The sequence below is a fragment of the Artemia sp. Qi Xiang Cuo genome, chromosome 14 (assembly GCF_049724085.1).
Source record: "Artemia sp. Qi Xiang Cuo chromosome 14, ASM4972408v1, whole genome shotgun sequence".
NCBI lineage: Eukaryota > Metazoa > Arthropoda > Branchiopoda > Anostraca > Artemiidae > Artemia > Artemia sp. Qi Xiang Cuo.
The window spans coordinates 58,507,748-58,525,654 of record NC_142807.1 but is presented as its reverse complement, the minus strand read 5'-3'; the positions used below and the strand labels follow the sequence as shown (position 1 = coordinate 58,525,654).

Below are 17,907 nucleotides of genomic sequence, written 5' to 3'. Positions count from 1 at the left end.
GTTGTCGAATCGTCGGCTGCCCCGGACACAATATCTTAACGCATTATCGTCGGTTACCCCGGACGTGGTAGCACTGGTTTTCATATTTGATCCCCTATTTGTATTTATGTTCATCATTAAAATTAAAGAAGGGTTTCTTGCCTGGCGTCGGGACAGTGGTAAACGGATTCTCTCTGTTCATAGCAGAGGCCAACTGTATCTATTAATGATAGTGCATACTCTTGGCGTCCTTCCACACCAGCACTATAACCCACTGCTGAGAAACGGTTTGTGACTGACCGGGCGCATGTAAGCATCGATGGGCCCTCCCCAGTGCACATTAGAGGGGTCATCCTCCTTCTCCGTCTGAATTTAATGCCCCCATAAGAAGGTACTCCAGCAATATTTCAAGACCCCCAGAGACTGGGTCCTCCCTTGGTCCGCGCCTCACTACCCATGAGGTACTCTATATATCTGCAGGGCGTTTCCCAATCCGCCACCTGGGGACGCGCTGAGTGGCCTGGGGCAAGCCCCACTGAGAACTCTGAAGTTCTCAGTAGTTCTCAAACTACTATAATAAAAATAATACGAATATTATAGACTTTCAAAGATAGGACTATGAGCACCAATCAGCATATACTTCACATTAGAGGGTAAATCATTTATTTTGGATTCTCTCTAGACCACAGTATAAATATTGAATAGTAGCGAAAATTTGGTTCAGAAATGGGACACATCAAAGCCCGCAGAAAGCGAAATTTCCCTTTACGTCGCAGCAATAGCTTAAATTGCAACCAGAGTATAAATATTAAAGAATGCGGAGTCACGAAGAAAGATGTGCGACTGATGTGTCCGAAAAATCTTTAACAGAGAGTATAGGAATTTTCGCTACTGTTTGTATTTTTATACTGTGCTCTAGACCATTCTCACGAGAGTTCAGCCTCAACTCCTTTTACGTTGTATGCAGTTATATACAAATAGGTCCACATAGCCATAATTTTAGAGGGAGCATTGGAAATATTATTCGAGCAGTGAGTGCAGTGCAGCTTTTAATCTGAGACGTGCAGCTTTCGGCCTAAATAACAATCTTAGTGGAAATTAATCTGTTCATTTAATGTGTGCGGATAAGCATGTACATACAGATCATAATAAATCGTCCTTTAATAAAGTTGCAGCAAAATGACGAAAAGCTTATTGGGTGAATAGCAAGTTTTTGAAATTAGACAGAAACGGGTCCAGAGTAACTACCAGCCACAAAATTTTCTGTTCGAATTGTAAGTGCAATATCGTAAGGCTGAGAAGGAATATTTTATCAAAACTGAAGATAATCTGTTGAATATTACCTTCCTATCTGCAGTTTCTTAATCCCATGCAAACAAATATATAACAAAATCTTGTTTATAAGATTTTGAAAAGACAAAACAAATGACCGTGGATAGTCAGTTTAATATGCATGTACTGATATTTAACTTAAAATTTTACTAATTTGTATTTATTACAGTAAAAAAAGTGAAAACATTTTAAAAGTATGTTGTTATCTGTAAAGTGCAAGTTATGTTCTGGTCTTAAGAAGGCATGGGGATTTTCAGTCCTACTCATGTGAATTTTTGCTCGTATTGAGTTTGACTCGGTTATTGATTGTAATTTCTGTTCGTTTTTAGTTTCATTTATTTATCGATGTTTATTTGTGGTAGTTTTAGGCTTGGAAGATTATTTGACTTTATTTCTGATAATTTTTGGCTTAACGAAGCCATTTACTTTTCTTTGAAAAACTTATTTTGTGGGAAAAGTTTTTATAACTAATCTCTGTTCGTTTTTCGTTGACATAGTCTTCTTCATGGAAAAAAAATTACATTGTACATCTTTTCGTTTTTTTTTATAAGAATCCATAGTTTGGCTTGCTATTTGAATTTTTAAGGAACTTTTTCGACAATTTTTAATCCTGGCAAAAAATAGTATTATTTAATTTTCGTTTATACCTCCTCAAGTTAACCTGAAAAACAAAACTTAATACCATTCCCCAAAATTTCTATCTATGCTTTTTTAAAACCTGGATACACTTAAACTCTTTTGATTTATTTAAATTTTAAGAATAGAAGAAGTAATTGTAGTAGCTTGAAATTTTCACATTAATACCCCCAGTCGTTCTTGATATATTGCTGAGGCTTCTTATTGGCAACCATACACACAATGTCTTTTGATTCAGTTTTAAAACATAATGAGCCAACTGCATAAATACGGGGGGGTTGACATATCCAATATCCCTAGAGACATAGCTGTTGTACTGTTCTACTATGCTGAACAAAATAGCTATCTCACAAGTTTTGACTGGATGTGATTGGAAATGGAATTTTGACTGGAAAATGAATGGGCTTGGGAGGAGGGCTGCTTGCCCTCCAATCTCTTTTTACTCTTAAAATGGGCACTAAAACTTTTAAGTTTGAACCGAATTAGCCACTTAAAAAGTATCAATGATATTTCTAGCTATAATAGAGAGCTGCTGCCTATAATACTGCAAAACCTGCATGCATATAATTTTTTCGTTTAATTGAAACTCTCCCTAAACGTTCCCTAAAAATTTCACCTTAATACCCTTAGCGTCATTAGTTACAGTATCTATGGGGGTAGTACTAATAGTTAATGTGTTGCCTTTGGTTATTTGAACATGATACTCATCAAGTCCTGGAAGTTTGAACTTGATGCAAGTTTCCGTTGCTGCGACACTGCTGACATATCCTTTTGATAACCTGTATATTTATATACTTTTGCGATTTTCATCTTAATGCTCTTAGCCTTACAAGTAGTCGCAATAAAGGTAGTAGTTGAAGTAGCAGCAGTGGTAGTAGTAGTAGTAAATATACCAGTAGCATTAATAGTACCATGCATATATTGCCTTTTGGTCAATTGGTCTTCTCCTTTAAGCATTTTCTGAAAGTTCCAACTTAATACTCAAGTCTATTCTTGAGACACAATTTTTTGACAATGTGCACGCACGTAGTGTCTTTGATTTAGCTTAATATTCCCCTCAATATTTTAAATGTGGTACTCTGGTTTTAGTAGTAGTAGAAGCCATAGGAGTAGTGGTAGTTGTAGTAGTAGCAGTAGCGTAAAAATATTACCTTTTTGGTCGATTGATCATCTCCCTTATTGTCTCCTGAAAGTTCCGTGTAACTCATTCCTGAGTTACAATCTTTTGACAGTCCGTATACAAATAACGTGTTTTGATTCAGTTCAACACTCCCCTCAACCTTCTCTGAAAAGCTCACTAGAATACCCTTTGTCTTTTTGGAAAGTAATGGTCAAACATGCATACTTTTCTCAATTACATAAACTATATGTAAACAGTGAACGAATTGACTAACTTACAGTCCTTGTTCTGGGGGCTGTGACGGGGCTGACGTTCCAAAAAGCATGATTACAGGATCTTTAAACAATGCTGAAAGAAGTAGACGTTTCAAAATTTTGATTGAATGCATGTTCTGGAAAATGTTGGTCGTATGAGGAGGGCTGGTTCCCTCAATTCACTTTTGACTTTAAAAAAGAGCACCATAACTTCCAATTTCCAATCAAATGAGCCCTATCCAAAGTTTATATGAACCCCCATTCCATAAAAACCTTATATGCCTTCGGGGAGTAATTTACAGCCCTTGATCCCAGGTTCTGAAGGGCTATTTCAACCCCGAAGGCCTTTTTATATGAGCTTTAGACTATTTTGAACAAAATAGCTATCTCAAAATTTCTATCGTATGCATTTGGAGAAAAGAAGACATGGGGTGGGGCTAGTTGCCCTCCCATTACTTTTGACTCTTAGCAATGACACTAGGGCTTTTGATTTCCAATTGAATGAGCCAAATTCAAAGTTTATAGGACCACCCTTTACATAAAAACCTTAAATATTGACAATGGGTACCTAATATAACTTATAGCCCTTGCCCTAAAGACCATGGCGGGGGGAGTGTGTCATCCCCAGACATAATTATTGGACCTTTCAAATAGGCTTAACAAAATCGCTCAAAATTTTGATTGGATGTGTTTGGGGAAACGGTGGGCAAGGGGGAGTGCTGCTTGCCCTCCAATCGCATTCGACTATTATAAAGGGCACTATAACTTTCAATTTCTAATCCGATGAACCCCCTCCGAAGTTTATGCGACCACCCTTTCCATAAAAACCTTACATTCCCCCGGCGCACAACTTACAACCCTTGCCCTGAGGGCTCTGGGGGGGGGGGGAAATACTCAAAGACAAAATTACTATATCTTTAAACTAGGCTGAACAAAATGGCTACCTCAAAATGTTGATTGGATGTATTTGGGGAAATGATGAAAGTGGGGGGAGGCGTGGTTGCCCTCCAATCACTTTCCACTATTATCAAGGGCGATAGAACCTGCAATTTCCAATCCAATGACCCCCTTTAGTTTAAACTCAAAACGACAAGACATTACTATTAAAGAATTAATAAAAGCCAAAACGAACAGAAATTAAATAAACAATCAGAGGCAACGCTATAGCCTTGCCTATAGTAAAGGCCATACGGCTCCAATGTTTTATTATTATTATTATTTATTGTATTATTCCCAGAGGCACTTCATATGGAAGGGGTCGTCGTAGAAAATTCAAAGGGGGCTCATTCTAATAGAAATCGAGAGTTCTAGTGTCCTTTTTAAGGGTCAAAAGTGATTGGAGGGAAACTGCCCCCCCCCCACGCCCATCATTCCCCCAAACACAGCCAATCAAAATTTTGAGATAGCCATTTTGTTCAGCGTAATTGATTTCCAGATAGAAAATTTGTTTTTGAGGAGGGCACTCCCCCACAACCCTCAGGGCAAGGGTTTTAGGTTATGCCCTGGGGGCATATAAGGTTTTTATACAAGGCGTTGTCGTAGAAACTTCAAAAAAGTTCATTCGATTGGAAGTTCAAAGGGCTAGTGCCCTTTTTAATAGTCGAAAGTGATTGGAGGGCAGCTAGCACACACCCCCCCCCCGCCCATCAGTCCCCCAAACACATCCAAACAAAATTTTTAGATAGCCATTTTGTTCAGCGGTGTTTCTTTCTACCTATAAAATGATATTTTGCATAGTACACTCCCCCCCAACCCTCACGGCAATTGTTTTAAGTTTTACCTTGTGGGCGTTTAAGGATATTGTAGAAGGCGGTGTCGTAGAAACTTCAAAAAAGGCTCATTCGATCGAAAATTCAAAGGACTAGTGCCCTTTTTAATAGTCGAAAGTGATTGGAGGCCAACTAACCCCCCTCTCCCGCCACCTTTTCCCCATACACATCCAATCAAAATTTTGAGATAGCCATTTTGTTAAACATAGATTTAAGTTCTGAAAATTGCCCCCCCCCCACACCCCTTTTCCCCCAAATGCATCCAATAAAACTTTTAAGATAGCCATTAAGTTAAAAATTGCTCAAAAGTCAGATAACAAAAACTCAGGTGTCGTCACAACCCCCCACGGCCCGGGGGCAGGCGTTGTAAGTATTACCCTGTTGTATATATTGGTCTTATGACAAGAATGCCCTAATAATCGTCAATAAGTAGTCAAATGACTGGAAAGTGAAATTTCAAGCTCAATATTTGATATTCACACGACATCCGAGGGTAGATAGTGCCCGCCCCCCGTCCATTTTTCCCCGAATGCATCCAATAAAAATTTTGAGATAGACATTAAGTTAAAAATTGCTCAAAAGTCAGATAACAAAAACTCAGGTGTCGCCACAACCCCCCAGGGCCCAGAAGCAGGCGTTGTAAGTTATGCCCTGGGGCATATATTGTTCGTATGAAAGGGATGCTGGTATAAACTTCAGAGAGGGTTAATTTGAATGGAAATTAAAAGTTGTAGTTCATTTTCTCAGTGTGAAAAAATATCGGAGGGCAACTAGCCCCTCCCGCCCTCCACGCCTTTGGGTGTATCGGATGGATAAACCCATCCGATATAAATTCAGGTGACCATTTTGTTAAAAATAATTCAACCACCAGATATTAAATCTCCAGGGTTGACACAACCCCCCAGGGCCCAGGGACAGGCATTGTAAGTTATACTCTGGGGATATATATGGTTCTCATAGAAGGGATACTCGTATAAATTTCAGAGAGGGCTCATTTGATTTAAAATAGAAAGTTCTAGGTCACTTTTAATGAGTTAAAAGAGTACGAAGCTTAATCTAGTCCCCACCAAGCCCTTTCCCCCCAAGCCCCAATAAAAATTTTGAGACAGCGATTTTGTTAAGAATATTTTAAACGTCAGATAATAAGAATTCCGAAGCTGATGCGAACCCATTTTTTTCATTTTGATAATGTTACTTTGATATCAGTTTTGATACTTTGATGAATATTTGATATTTTTTTTTAAGTTTAATTTTGAAATAAGGAAAATTTTAAAACTTGAAATTTTTTGCAATCAAAAAGGAACAAAAATTGATTAAAGAAACTTTCCGAAAAATAAGTTTTTAAAAAAAAAGTAAAGGCCATTTTAAGCTTAAGTTCAGAATATAAAAATACATGTTAGACTTCAAGGTAAAAACGACCAGAAATGACTATTAAAGAATAAACTAAACCCAAAACGAACAGAAATTAAAAAAACAATCATAGCAAAAACATAAAACAATCAATGATATAAATGAATAGATAAATATTAAAGCTATTAAGGCTTAGATTGAGTATGAAAATCAAGGTTAAGACGAAAAAATATTTTCCTATTGAAGTACAAATGAAACTTAAAACGAACAGAAATTAATTAAACAATCAATGCAAACAAACATACAATAGATATTAATGTAAATTAATAATTAAATTTTAAACCGAGTGAAACTTAAATTGAATATGCACATCAAGCTTGAAACGAACAAAAATCACCACAAACAAGAGTTTGGGTATGTCCTCCTTCTCTCACTGTAAAAGTCTAAAACCTACTGCGTCACTGGCGCTTTACTGAAAACCAATTTTATGGCAAATATATATTTGTACTCAATATTGAAAATAAACATTAAAATTATAGTAACATTTTGAACTGACGAGCTTTCAGCAATTAATATCATTATAGATCAAATATTCAGTTTAATTTATTAGTTCTTCTTAAAGTTGTTAAAGACAAATATAGTTTCACTTCCAGTTCTTACAGTATTGAAAATAAAAATACAACTACAGTGAAATAAATTCTTGAACTGATGGATCTTTCAGCAATTAATATCATTATATGTCAAATATTAAATTTGATGTTGTTTATACTTTCCAAGACTGTTCAAGACGCATATAGTTTTCAGTAAAGCGCCAATGACGCAGTAGGTATTAGACTTTTACAGTGAGGGAAGGAGGTCATACTCAAACTCTTGTTCGTGGTGATTTTTGTTCGTTTCAAGCTTGATTTGCATATTCAATTTAAGTTTCACTCGGTTTAAGATTTATTTATTAATTTACGTTAATATCTATTGTATGTTTGTTTGCATTGATTGTTTATTTAATTTCTCTTCGTTTTAAATTTCATTTGTACTTCAATAGGAAAATATTTTTTCGTCTTAAGCTTTATTTTCATATTCTTTCCAAGCATTACTCGCTTTAAGATCTATTTATTCATTTATATTATTACTTGCTGTATGTTTTTGTTATGATTGTTTTTTTAATTTCTGATCGTTTTGGGTTTCATTTATTCTTTAATAGTAATTTCTGGTCGTTTTGAGTTTGAATTTTAAAAGGTATTTGTATATGCTAAACTTAAGTTTAAAATGGCCTTTACTTTTCTTTGAAAAACTTATTTTTAGGAAAGTTTTTTTAATTAATCATAACAAATGAACATCTGTATAAAACTTAGAACGAGTAAAACTTAACTTGAACATGCAAATCAAGCTGAAAACGAACAAAAATCACTACAAACAAGAGTTTGGCTAGTGCCCCCTTCCCCAACTGTGAAAGTCTGAAGCCTACCTCGTCATTGGCTCTTTAATGGAAACAAATTATATTACAAATATTTTCTTTTGCACAACATTGAGAATGAAAATTACAGTGAATTAAAATCTTAAACTGATAAGCTTTCAGCAATCAATATCATAATATATCAAATATTCAGTTTAATTTTACTGGTTCTTTCCGAGACTGTTCTTGACACATATAGTTTTCCCTAAAATCAAGAGTCTGGGTACTGCCCCCTTCCCCAACTGTAAAAGACTAAAGCCTACTGCGTCTTTGGCACTGTACTGAAAACGGATTAACTTACAAATATTTTCTTTTGTACTTATTACAACATGAAAAATAGAAATAAAAATTAAAAAAAAGAAATAGAAATAAAATCTTTAACTGAAGAGCATTCAGTAATTAATATCATTATATGCATAAAACATTCAGTTTAATTTTATTAGTTTAAACTCAGTATTTCACTATTTACTCTAATTTTGAGTATTTTCCAAGACTGTTCCAGACTAGAGTTTTCAGTAAAGCACAAATGACGCAGTAGGCTTTAGGCTTTTACAGTTAAAGAAGGGGACAGTAGCCAAACTCTTGTTTGTTGTGATTTTTGTTCTTTTTAAGCTTGATTTGCCCACTCAATTTAAATCTTATTCGTTTTCACATTTATTTATTCATTTATATTAGTACATGTTGAATATTTGTTTATTTTAATTATTTATTTTCTGTTCGTTTTGGGATTCATTTATTCTTTAATAGTAATTTCTGGTCGTTTTGAGTTTGAATTATTATACAAATTTATTTCTGATGATCTTTAGTTTAATTTGGCCTTTAACTTTCTTTGAAAAACCTCTTTTTCGGGATGTTTTTTCAATTAATTTCTGCTGGTTTTTCATTGCCAAAGTTTCAAGTTTTTCAACAATCCCCATTTAAAATAATTTTTTTTTTTTGAACATCAAACTTTTCAAAGTATCAAAACTAGTATCAAAGTAAGCCCCGTAAATCCGTGAATCAACGTAAAAAAGTATCAAAGTGACAATAAGAAATTTGTATGGCTTATATTCCTTGTCCCGGGGTCTGGGGAGGGGGACTATTTTGAATAAAATGGCTATCTCAAAATTTTGATCGGATGCATTTGGGGAAGAAGCGCTTAAGGAACTGAGGGGGGTTGGCTACCCTCCAATCACCATAAGGGAACTAGAAATGTCAATTTCCAATCAAATTAGCCTTCTTCAACGTTTATACAGCTGCCCCTTCTATAAAAACCTTATATGTTAACAATAGGCAACTAAGATAACTTATAACCCTAGCCCTAGGGGCTCTGGTTGTTCCCAACTATTCTTGTCTGGTTGCCCTCCGATCCCTTTTTACTCTTATAAGGTAACTTGTATTCTTAATTTCCAATCAAATGAGCCTCTTCCATAGTTTATACAACCACCCCTTCTATAAAAACGTTATATGTTAAAGATGGGAAACTAGCATAACTTATAGCCCTTGCCCTGGGAATCAGGGGACAAAATTTAGAAAATACACAACAAAATTTAGAAAATAGATTACAGCAACATAAATGTCATTGACTGTTCGCTAAAATATAATCAAAACCAGAAACGTCTGAATCCGCTGTAGCAGAGCACTTATTTGACTTTCCTAATCATAATATATTATTTGATCAAACAAAAATTGTAGACACGTCTATAGGCCTCTTACAAAGCTCTAGAGAAATTATTGAAATTAAAAAATTATCTATGGGGGTATTAGAATTAATAGAAATGAAGGGCATTTTAAAATTAATCAAATTGATAATAATTTCATTAAGGGGCAAGTAAAATTTTCAAGCAGTAGTGATTTACATAATAATCCTCGAACAAGTGACAACCTTGTAAGCGAAAGTCGGGATAAGGTCAAGGCTGGCAGGAGTCAACGGACTACAGCTAAACTTGCAAATAAAAAAAATCCACTTAATTTATAATACATGAGTTTCATTGACCTGCTCGCCATATATGAACTTAAATTGTCTAAATAGTTCAGAGGTTTTAAAACTGTAAATTTAATCGGGGGTGGAAACTCGTTTTTTTTGTAAATTTCTTTCAAATAAATATAGAATTTTATTTTTGATAGATCCCATTTGCCAATCTGATCCTAAAGAGGAAATATATCTGCTCTACTAGAGATTTTGGTGTTCTTTTCTGTGTTACAGTTGAGCAATGTTGTAAAAATCTATTGAGATATCCCATTTGCCAATTCGAATAAATATAGCATTTTATTTTCGATAGATCCAATTTGCCAATCTGATCCTATAGAGCAGGCCTTCCTAAACTATGGGTCGCAAATCATGGGGTAGCAAATGGGTAGCAAAATCATAGGGTCGCAAGAGATTTTAAAGTCAAATATTTAAAAATTAAAGTCAAATATTTATAACATACTACAGGAAAAGACGTATATTGTGAAGTTGATTAATTTTTAAAGACTGATAGCCTAGAATGGAAAAATTGCTGAGGAATATGCGCATATGGCGCAAGAGCGATGAGGGGCAAAAATTTTTTTTCAAGCTACTCATTATGACCACAAAAGTTTTACTCAGTTTCTTATTCACCGATAGGCCCTTGCACCAAAAAAAATAGCACCATAATTGAACGATATGCTTCAGAAAGCTGTTAAGATTATAAATTTTATCAAGAGCCATGCCCTTAACAGTCACTTATTTTCAAATCTTTGTAAGGATATGGATTCCGTCTATACAACTTATATGCAGAAGTAAGATGATTGTCAAGAGGTCAAAGTTTAATAAGATCATTATAATTAAAAGACGAAATTGAAATGTTCTTAACCGAACGAAACCGTGCACTTGCTGCTTTTCTTCAAAACGACTTATGGCTATCCAAGCTGTATTATTTGACGGACATCTTTGCGAAATTAAACGATCTCAGCTTGTCTCTTCAAGGAAAAAATTTTTATATATTTACTTCTAATGATAAAATTGAAAGTTTTATTGAAAAAATTGAAATTTGGAAAGATAGGATAGGAAAAAAAATCGTTAGAAATATTTTCCAGTGACGACAATTATATAATCGAGAGAAATGATTGTAAAACTTTTATTGCAAAAATTATTGTAGATCACTTAAAAGCGCTAGAAACCTAGTTCCATACATATTTTATATTAAATATTGATTTCAAAAAGATAACGTGCATTCAAAATCCGTTTTGTATTGATTTAACTGGGATTTAACCGGACACCGTCCAGTTCAACTTGAAAAAAAAAAATGTCCGGATTAACCCCCTCTTCATAATCCGATTGAGAAACCCATCTGAACAAAAAGCATTAAAGAAAAGGTAGATAGCGCACATTTTTACGATTATAAAATGATGAAAGAATTTGGAGAAACAAGCGAAAAAAATTCCGGTTTTATACTTACAGCTTAGGACAACAATGAGCAAGGTACCAGAAAAAACTTATAGATAGGACAAGGAATCACATGCCACTTAAAGCTCAAGAGGAGTTTGCTGAGCTTTCGAGTGATTCAAACTTAAAACTATAGTTTCCAAAAAAGCCATTAACCGAACCAAGACTTAATTTGTTATCCAATAAAAAAAAGGCATATCCATCTCACTAAAGGTTTTTTTTCATTTTAATTTAATATTATCCACTCAACAAGGAATCACATGCCACTTAAAGCTCAAGAGGAGTTTGCTGAGCTTTCGAGTGATTCAAACTTAAAACTAGTTTCCAAAAAAGCCATTGACCGAATTCTGGATCACAACTAGAACTGAATTTCCCAAAGTTGCACATATGGCATTAAATGTTCTTCTGCCATTCAGCACCACATATTTATGCGAAGTTACTTTCTGATCTTTAACACATATCAAACCACAATATCGTTTATCGCTAAAAAATGTTGAAGTCTTACATCCAGCAGTGTCAAACATTCCACCAAGACTTAATTTGTTATCCAATAAAAAAAAGGCATATCCATCTCACTAAAGGTTTTTTTTCATTTTAATTTAATATTATCCACTCAACGACTGCGTTCGAATATATTCGATTGAACTAAGATGGTCAGAATTCTCTTTTATTTATGTTATTGCAAAAAATGCAATTTTGATGAAAAATAGGGCATCTAATTTTTGCGAGTTAATAAAGACAACTTTTCAACTTTTGTGAATTTTTTAGTTTAGATTTTTGCAGTTTCTAAACGAATTCTAAAACCATATATTTTCATGTGTAGGCTATATATATATATTGCTACCTAATAAATGAATAATCAAGTTTATTAAGATGCGAGTTTTATTAATTTCTCTGTCTTTTGTTCTTTTTTTCTTTTGTTGTGTTGTTTTTTGTCTTTTTCTTTAAATGATTTAACTTATTTTTTTTCTTTTGGTTCAATATTGTGAAGTGAAGTAAAATATACATCTTTAGTGAAGAAAGTGATGTGTAAAAAAAAAAATACATCTTTGGTGAGTATATCCAAAAACCAAGATTCGTCCAATGATTCCCTTAAAAATTTTACGTGAACAAAGAAGGTGTAGAAAAATATACATATTTGGAGAAGAAAGTGAAGTGTAGAAAAATATGCATCTTTGGCGAAGAAAGTAATGCATAGGAAAATATACATCTTTCGTGAGTATATCGAAAAACTAAGATTCGGCCAATGATTCCCTTGAAAATTTTAAGTGAAAAAAGAAGGTGTAGAAAAATATACATATTTGGCGAAGAAAGTAATGCATATGAAAATATACATCTTTAGTGAGTATATCCTCAAACCAAGATTTGTCCAATGGAGCCCTTAGAAATTTAAAGTGAAGTGCAGAAAACTATCCATATTTGGTGAAGAAAGTGAAGTGTAGAAAATATACATCTCTGATGAAGAAAGAGAAGTATAGAAAAATATACATCTTTGGTGAGTATATTCTCAAACCAAGATTTGTCCAGTGGAGCCCTTAGAAATTTAAAGTGAAGTGTAGAAAATATGCTTCTTTGGTGAAGAAAGTGAAGTGTAGAAAAATATTTGCATCTTTGGCGAAGAAAGTGAAGTGTAGAATAATATACATCTTTGGTGAAGAAAGTGAAGTGTAGAAAAAATACATCTTTGGTGAGTATATCCTCAAATAAAGATTTTTCCAATGGAGCCCTTAGAAATTTAAAGTGAAGTGTAGAAAATGTGCATCTTTGGTGAAGAAAGTGAAGTGTAGAAAAATATACATCTTTGGTGAGTATATCCTCAAATAAAGATTTTTCCAATGGAGCCCTTAGAAATTTAAAGTGAAGTGTAGAAAATATGCTTCTTTGGTGAAGAAAGTGAAGTGTAGCAAAATATTTGCATCTTTGGCGAAGAAAGTGAAGTGTAGAAAAATATACATCTTTGGTGAAGAAAGTGAAGTGTAGAAAAATATACATATTTGGTGAGTATATCCTCAAATAAAGATTTTTCCAATGGAGCCCTTAGAAATTTAAAGTGAAGTGTAGAAAATATGCTTCTTTGGTGAAGAAAGTGAAGTGTAGAAAAATATTTGCATCTTTGGCGAAGAAAGTTAAGTGTAGAAAAATATACATCTTTGGTGAAGAAAGTGAAGTGTAGAAAAAATACATCTTTGGTGAGTATATCCTCAAATAAATATTTTTCCAATGGAGCTCTTAGAAATTTAAAGTGAAGTGTAGAAAATGTATCTTTGGTGAAGAAAGTGAAGTGTAGAAAAATATACATCTTTGGTGAGTATATCCTCAAATAAAGATTTTTCCAATGGAGCCCTTAGAAATTTAAAGTGAAGGGTAGAAAATATGCTTCTTTGGTGAAGAAAGTGAAGTGTAGCAAAATATTTGCATCTTTGGCGAAGAAAGTGAAGTGTAGAAAAATATACATCTTTGGTGAAGAAAGTGAAGTGTAGAAAAATATACATCTTTGGTGAGTATATCCTCAAATAAAGATTTTTCCAATGGAGCCCTTAGAAATTTAAAGTGAAGTGTAGAAAATGTGCATCTTTGGTGAAGAAAGTGAAGTGTAGAAAAATATACATCTTTGGTGAGTATATCCTCAAATAAAGATTTTTCGAATGGAGCCCTTAGAAATTTAAAGTGAAGTGTAGAAAATATGCTTCTTTGGTGAAGAAAGTGAAGTGTAGAAAAATATTTGCATCTTTGGCGAAGAAAGTGAAGTGTAGAAAAATATACATCTTTGGTGAAGAAAGTGAAGTATAGAAAAATATACATCTTTGGTGAGTATATCCTCAAATAAAGATTTTTCCAATGGAGCCCTTAGTAATTTAAAGTGAAGGGTACAAAATATGCTTCTTTGGTGAAGAAAGTGAAGTGTAGAAAAATATTTGCATATTTGGCGAAGAAAGTGAAGTGTAGAAAAATATACATCTTTGGTGAAGAAAGTGAAGTGTAGAAAAATATACATCTTTGGTGAGTATATCCTCAAATAAAGATTTTTCCACTGGAGCCCTTAGAAATTTAAAGTGAAGTGTAGAAAATTTGCATCTTTGGTGAAGAAAGTGAAGTGTAGAAAAATATACATCTTTGGTGAGTATATCCTCAAATAAAGATTTTTCCAATGGAGCCCTTAGAAATTTAAAGTGAAGTGTAGAAAATATTCTTCTTTGGTGACGAAAGTGAAGTGTAGCATAATATTTGCATCTTTGGCGAAGAAAGTGAAGTGTAGAAAAATATACATCTTTGGTGAAGAAAGTGAAGTGTAGAAAAATATACATCTTTGGTGAGTATATCCTCAAATAAAGATTTTTCCAATGGAGCCCTTAGAAATTTAAAGTGAAGTGTAGAAAATATGCTTCATTGGTGAGGAAAGTGAAGTGTAGAAAAATATTTGCATCTTTGGCGAAGAAAGTGAAGTGTAGAAAAATATACATCTTTGGTGAAGAAAGTGAAGTGTAGAAAAAATACATCTTTGGTGAGTATATCCTCAAATAAATATTTTTCCAATGGAGCCCTTAGAAATTTAAAGTGAAGTGTAGAAAATGTGCATCTTTGGTGAAGAAAGTGAAGTGTAGAAAAATATACATCTTTGGTGAGTATACCCTCAAATAAAGATTTTTCAAATGGAGCCCTTAGAAATTTAAAGTGAAGTGTAGAAAATATGCTTCTTTGGTGAAGAAAGTGAAGTGTAGCAAAATATTTGCATCTTTGGCGAAGAAAGTGAAGTGTAGAAAAATATTTGCATCTTTGGCGAAGAAAGTGAAGTGTAGCAAAATATTTGCATCTTTGGCGAAGAAAGTGAAGTGTAGAAAAATATACATCTTTGGTGAAGAAAGTGAAGTATAGAAAAATATACATCTTTGGTGAGTATATCCTCAAATAAAGATTTTTCCAATGGAGCCCTTAGAAATTTAAAGTGAAGTGTAGAAAATATGCTTCTTTGGTGAAGAAAGTGAAGTGTAGAAAAATATTTGCATCTTTGGCGAAGAAAGTGAAGTGTAGAATAATATACATCTTTGGTGAAGAAAGTGAAGTGTAGAAAAAATACATCTTTGGTGAGTATATCCTCAAATAAATATTTTTCCAATGGAGCCCTTAGAAATTTAAAGTGAAGTGTAGAAAATGTGCATCTTTGGTGAAGAAAGTGAAGTGTAGAAAAATATACATCTTTGGTGAGTATATCCTCAAATAAAGATTTTTCCAATGGAGCCCTTAGAAATTTAAAGTGAAGTGTAGAAAATATGCTTCTTTGGTGAAGAAAGTGAAGTGTAGCAAAATATTTGCATCTTTGGCGAAGAAAGTGAAGTGTAGAAAAATATACATCTTTGGTGAAGAAAGTGAAGTATAGAAAAATATACATCTTTGGTGAGTATATCCTCAAATAAAGATTTTTCCAATGGAGCCCTTAGAAATTTAAAGTGAAGTGTAGAAAATATGCTTCTTTGGTGAAGAAAGTGAAGTGTAGAAAAATATTTGCATCTTTGGCGAAGAAAGTGAAGTGTAGAAAAATATACATCTTTGGTGAAGAAAGTGAAGTGTAGAAAAATATACATCTTTGGTGAGTATATCCTCAAATAAAGATTTTTCCAATGGAGCCCTTAGAAATTTAAAGTGAAGTGTAGAAAATGTGCATCTTTGGTGAAGAAAGTGAAGTGTAGAAAAATATAGATATAAGTATATATATACATATTATAGTAAAAAACATATATAGAAATATATATATATATATATATATATATATATATATATATATATATATATATATATATATATATATATATATATATATATATATATATATATATATATATATATATATATATATATATATATATATACAAAAACATACAACTATATATATATAAGAAAACAGTTCTGGTTTTTAATCCAATAATAGAAAAGGCTTTTGTTATCTTAACATTAGCCAAAAGAGCATAGCAACCACATAATTATGAATCAATATAGGTAATCAATAGTAACATTACTAATATCTAGCAGCCTAATATTGAAAACGCCAAAGTATTCTTTGTGCGTCAAACATCTATGCCTTATTTGGCAATCACCAAGTACGCCTTGACAGTACCAATAAGAAATGCCTTGGAAAGTGTAGTCTTAGGCCGAAGTTTTTCAGATTTTTCTTGTGGATTCTTAGGACCTATCTTAAACCAAAAAAAGACACTAAAAAACTTACTTCTTTAAGCCTTTCTGATGGATCGAATTTTACCATCTCGTGAGGCAACGAGTCATAAATTTCCTGTAAAAAGAAACAAAACACTATTACAGTACCTTATTAAACTTGAGGTAGTCATATTAAAATAGCGTAGTACATGATTGACTGGTGTTTTTGCCTTTTTTAGAAAAGAAAAATAATGTTAGACACATAAAAAGAATTTTCACAGAGTAAAAAAAAACTAAGAATATTTTCACTTTTTTGTAGGATTACTCTCTTTTGAGAAGTTTTGTTAAATATATACATATTCTTTATCATACTTTTTTCATCTTTTTGTATTAAATTTTTTAATATTTGTATCATTCTCTACTTCTTGTTGAAGTTCACTCCCCATTTCAATTGAAGTCAAAATTTATTGAAAGCTCTGCACTACATAGTTAAGACAACTAGTAAAAAAGAAGAAAAGAATAAAAACAGAAAATCATAGAGAAGAAAACTTATAGATAGGATAAGGAATATAATGAAGGCAGATTGCCCTTTAGCAGTGAAAACAGTTACATTAAAATAGTCTTGACTCCTGCTAATTTCCAGAAACTTCCATTTTTCAAGGTAATTTACATAGTAGATCCACCTAACTTTTTAAATGAATTTTAAAAAACATGAAGATGGGAAAAGTCATCGTTTTATATTAAATTTCAAAATACTTTTATCATTTTCTAACTTTTTCTATAAGTTCACTTTCAATTTCAGTTAGAAATCAGAATTTACTTAAAAATCTAACCTACATCATTAAGATAAATAGTAAAAGAAAATGGAAAGCCAAATAAATGGAAAAGCCATGAGAAAAAAACCTATAGATAAGATAAAAATATAGTATAGGCCTACCCCCCTTTAGGAATGAGAACTGTTAAATTTAAAAATAGGCTTGATCCTTGATGATTCCTAGAAAACTTTTGGTTTTACAAGACAATTTACATAGTAGCTCCAGAAATCTGTAAAATAAATAAAGGAAAATAAAAACAAAAGTTCCATACTGTGCCTAATAACAAAACTAGAGCCACCATTTTATATTAAGTTTGAAAGCATGCTACTTTTGCCATTTTCTGTTTCTTCTTAAGGTTGCTGTTAATTTCAGTTACACAGAGTCTATCAAAAGGACTACCTTATATGGTTAAGATAGCTTGTAAAAATAACAGAAGAAAAACAATAATAACCGGAAAGGCCAAGAAAAGAAAACCTACAGTTAGGATAAGGATATGAGACTTTCTATCTTTATTTATATAGTAAAGGTACATCCCCTTTAAAAATAAAAACAATTAAATCTATAATAGGCTTGTTCAAGGCTGTATCAAGGGGGAGTGGGGGGTAATGCTTACCCGACTCGTAAAAACGTAGCAAAAATCAATATAAACGCATTTTTGATGAATTCTTT

The 17,907-nt window shown here is 32.9% G+C and overlaps 1 protein-coding gene across 2 annotated transcripts in view; it reads right to left on the bottom strand.

Annotated features, from left to right (window-relative positions):
* Nucleotides 1-17,907, bottom strand: part of LOC148944695 (VWFA and cache domain-containing protein 1) — a 150,350-nt gene that overhangs the window by 110,780 nt on the left and 21,663 nt on the right. For both annotated transcript variants that reach the window (XM_089100546.1, XM_089100547.1), the window contains exon 3: nt 16,497-16,559. In XM_089100546.1, coding sequence (XP_088956672.1) covers nt 16,497-16,559 — 63 coding nt within the window. The remainder of the gene's footprint in view (nt 1-16,496; nt 16,560-17,907) is intronic.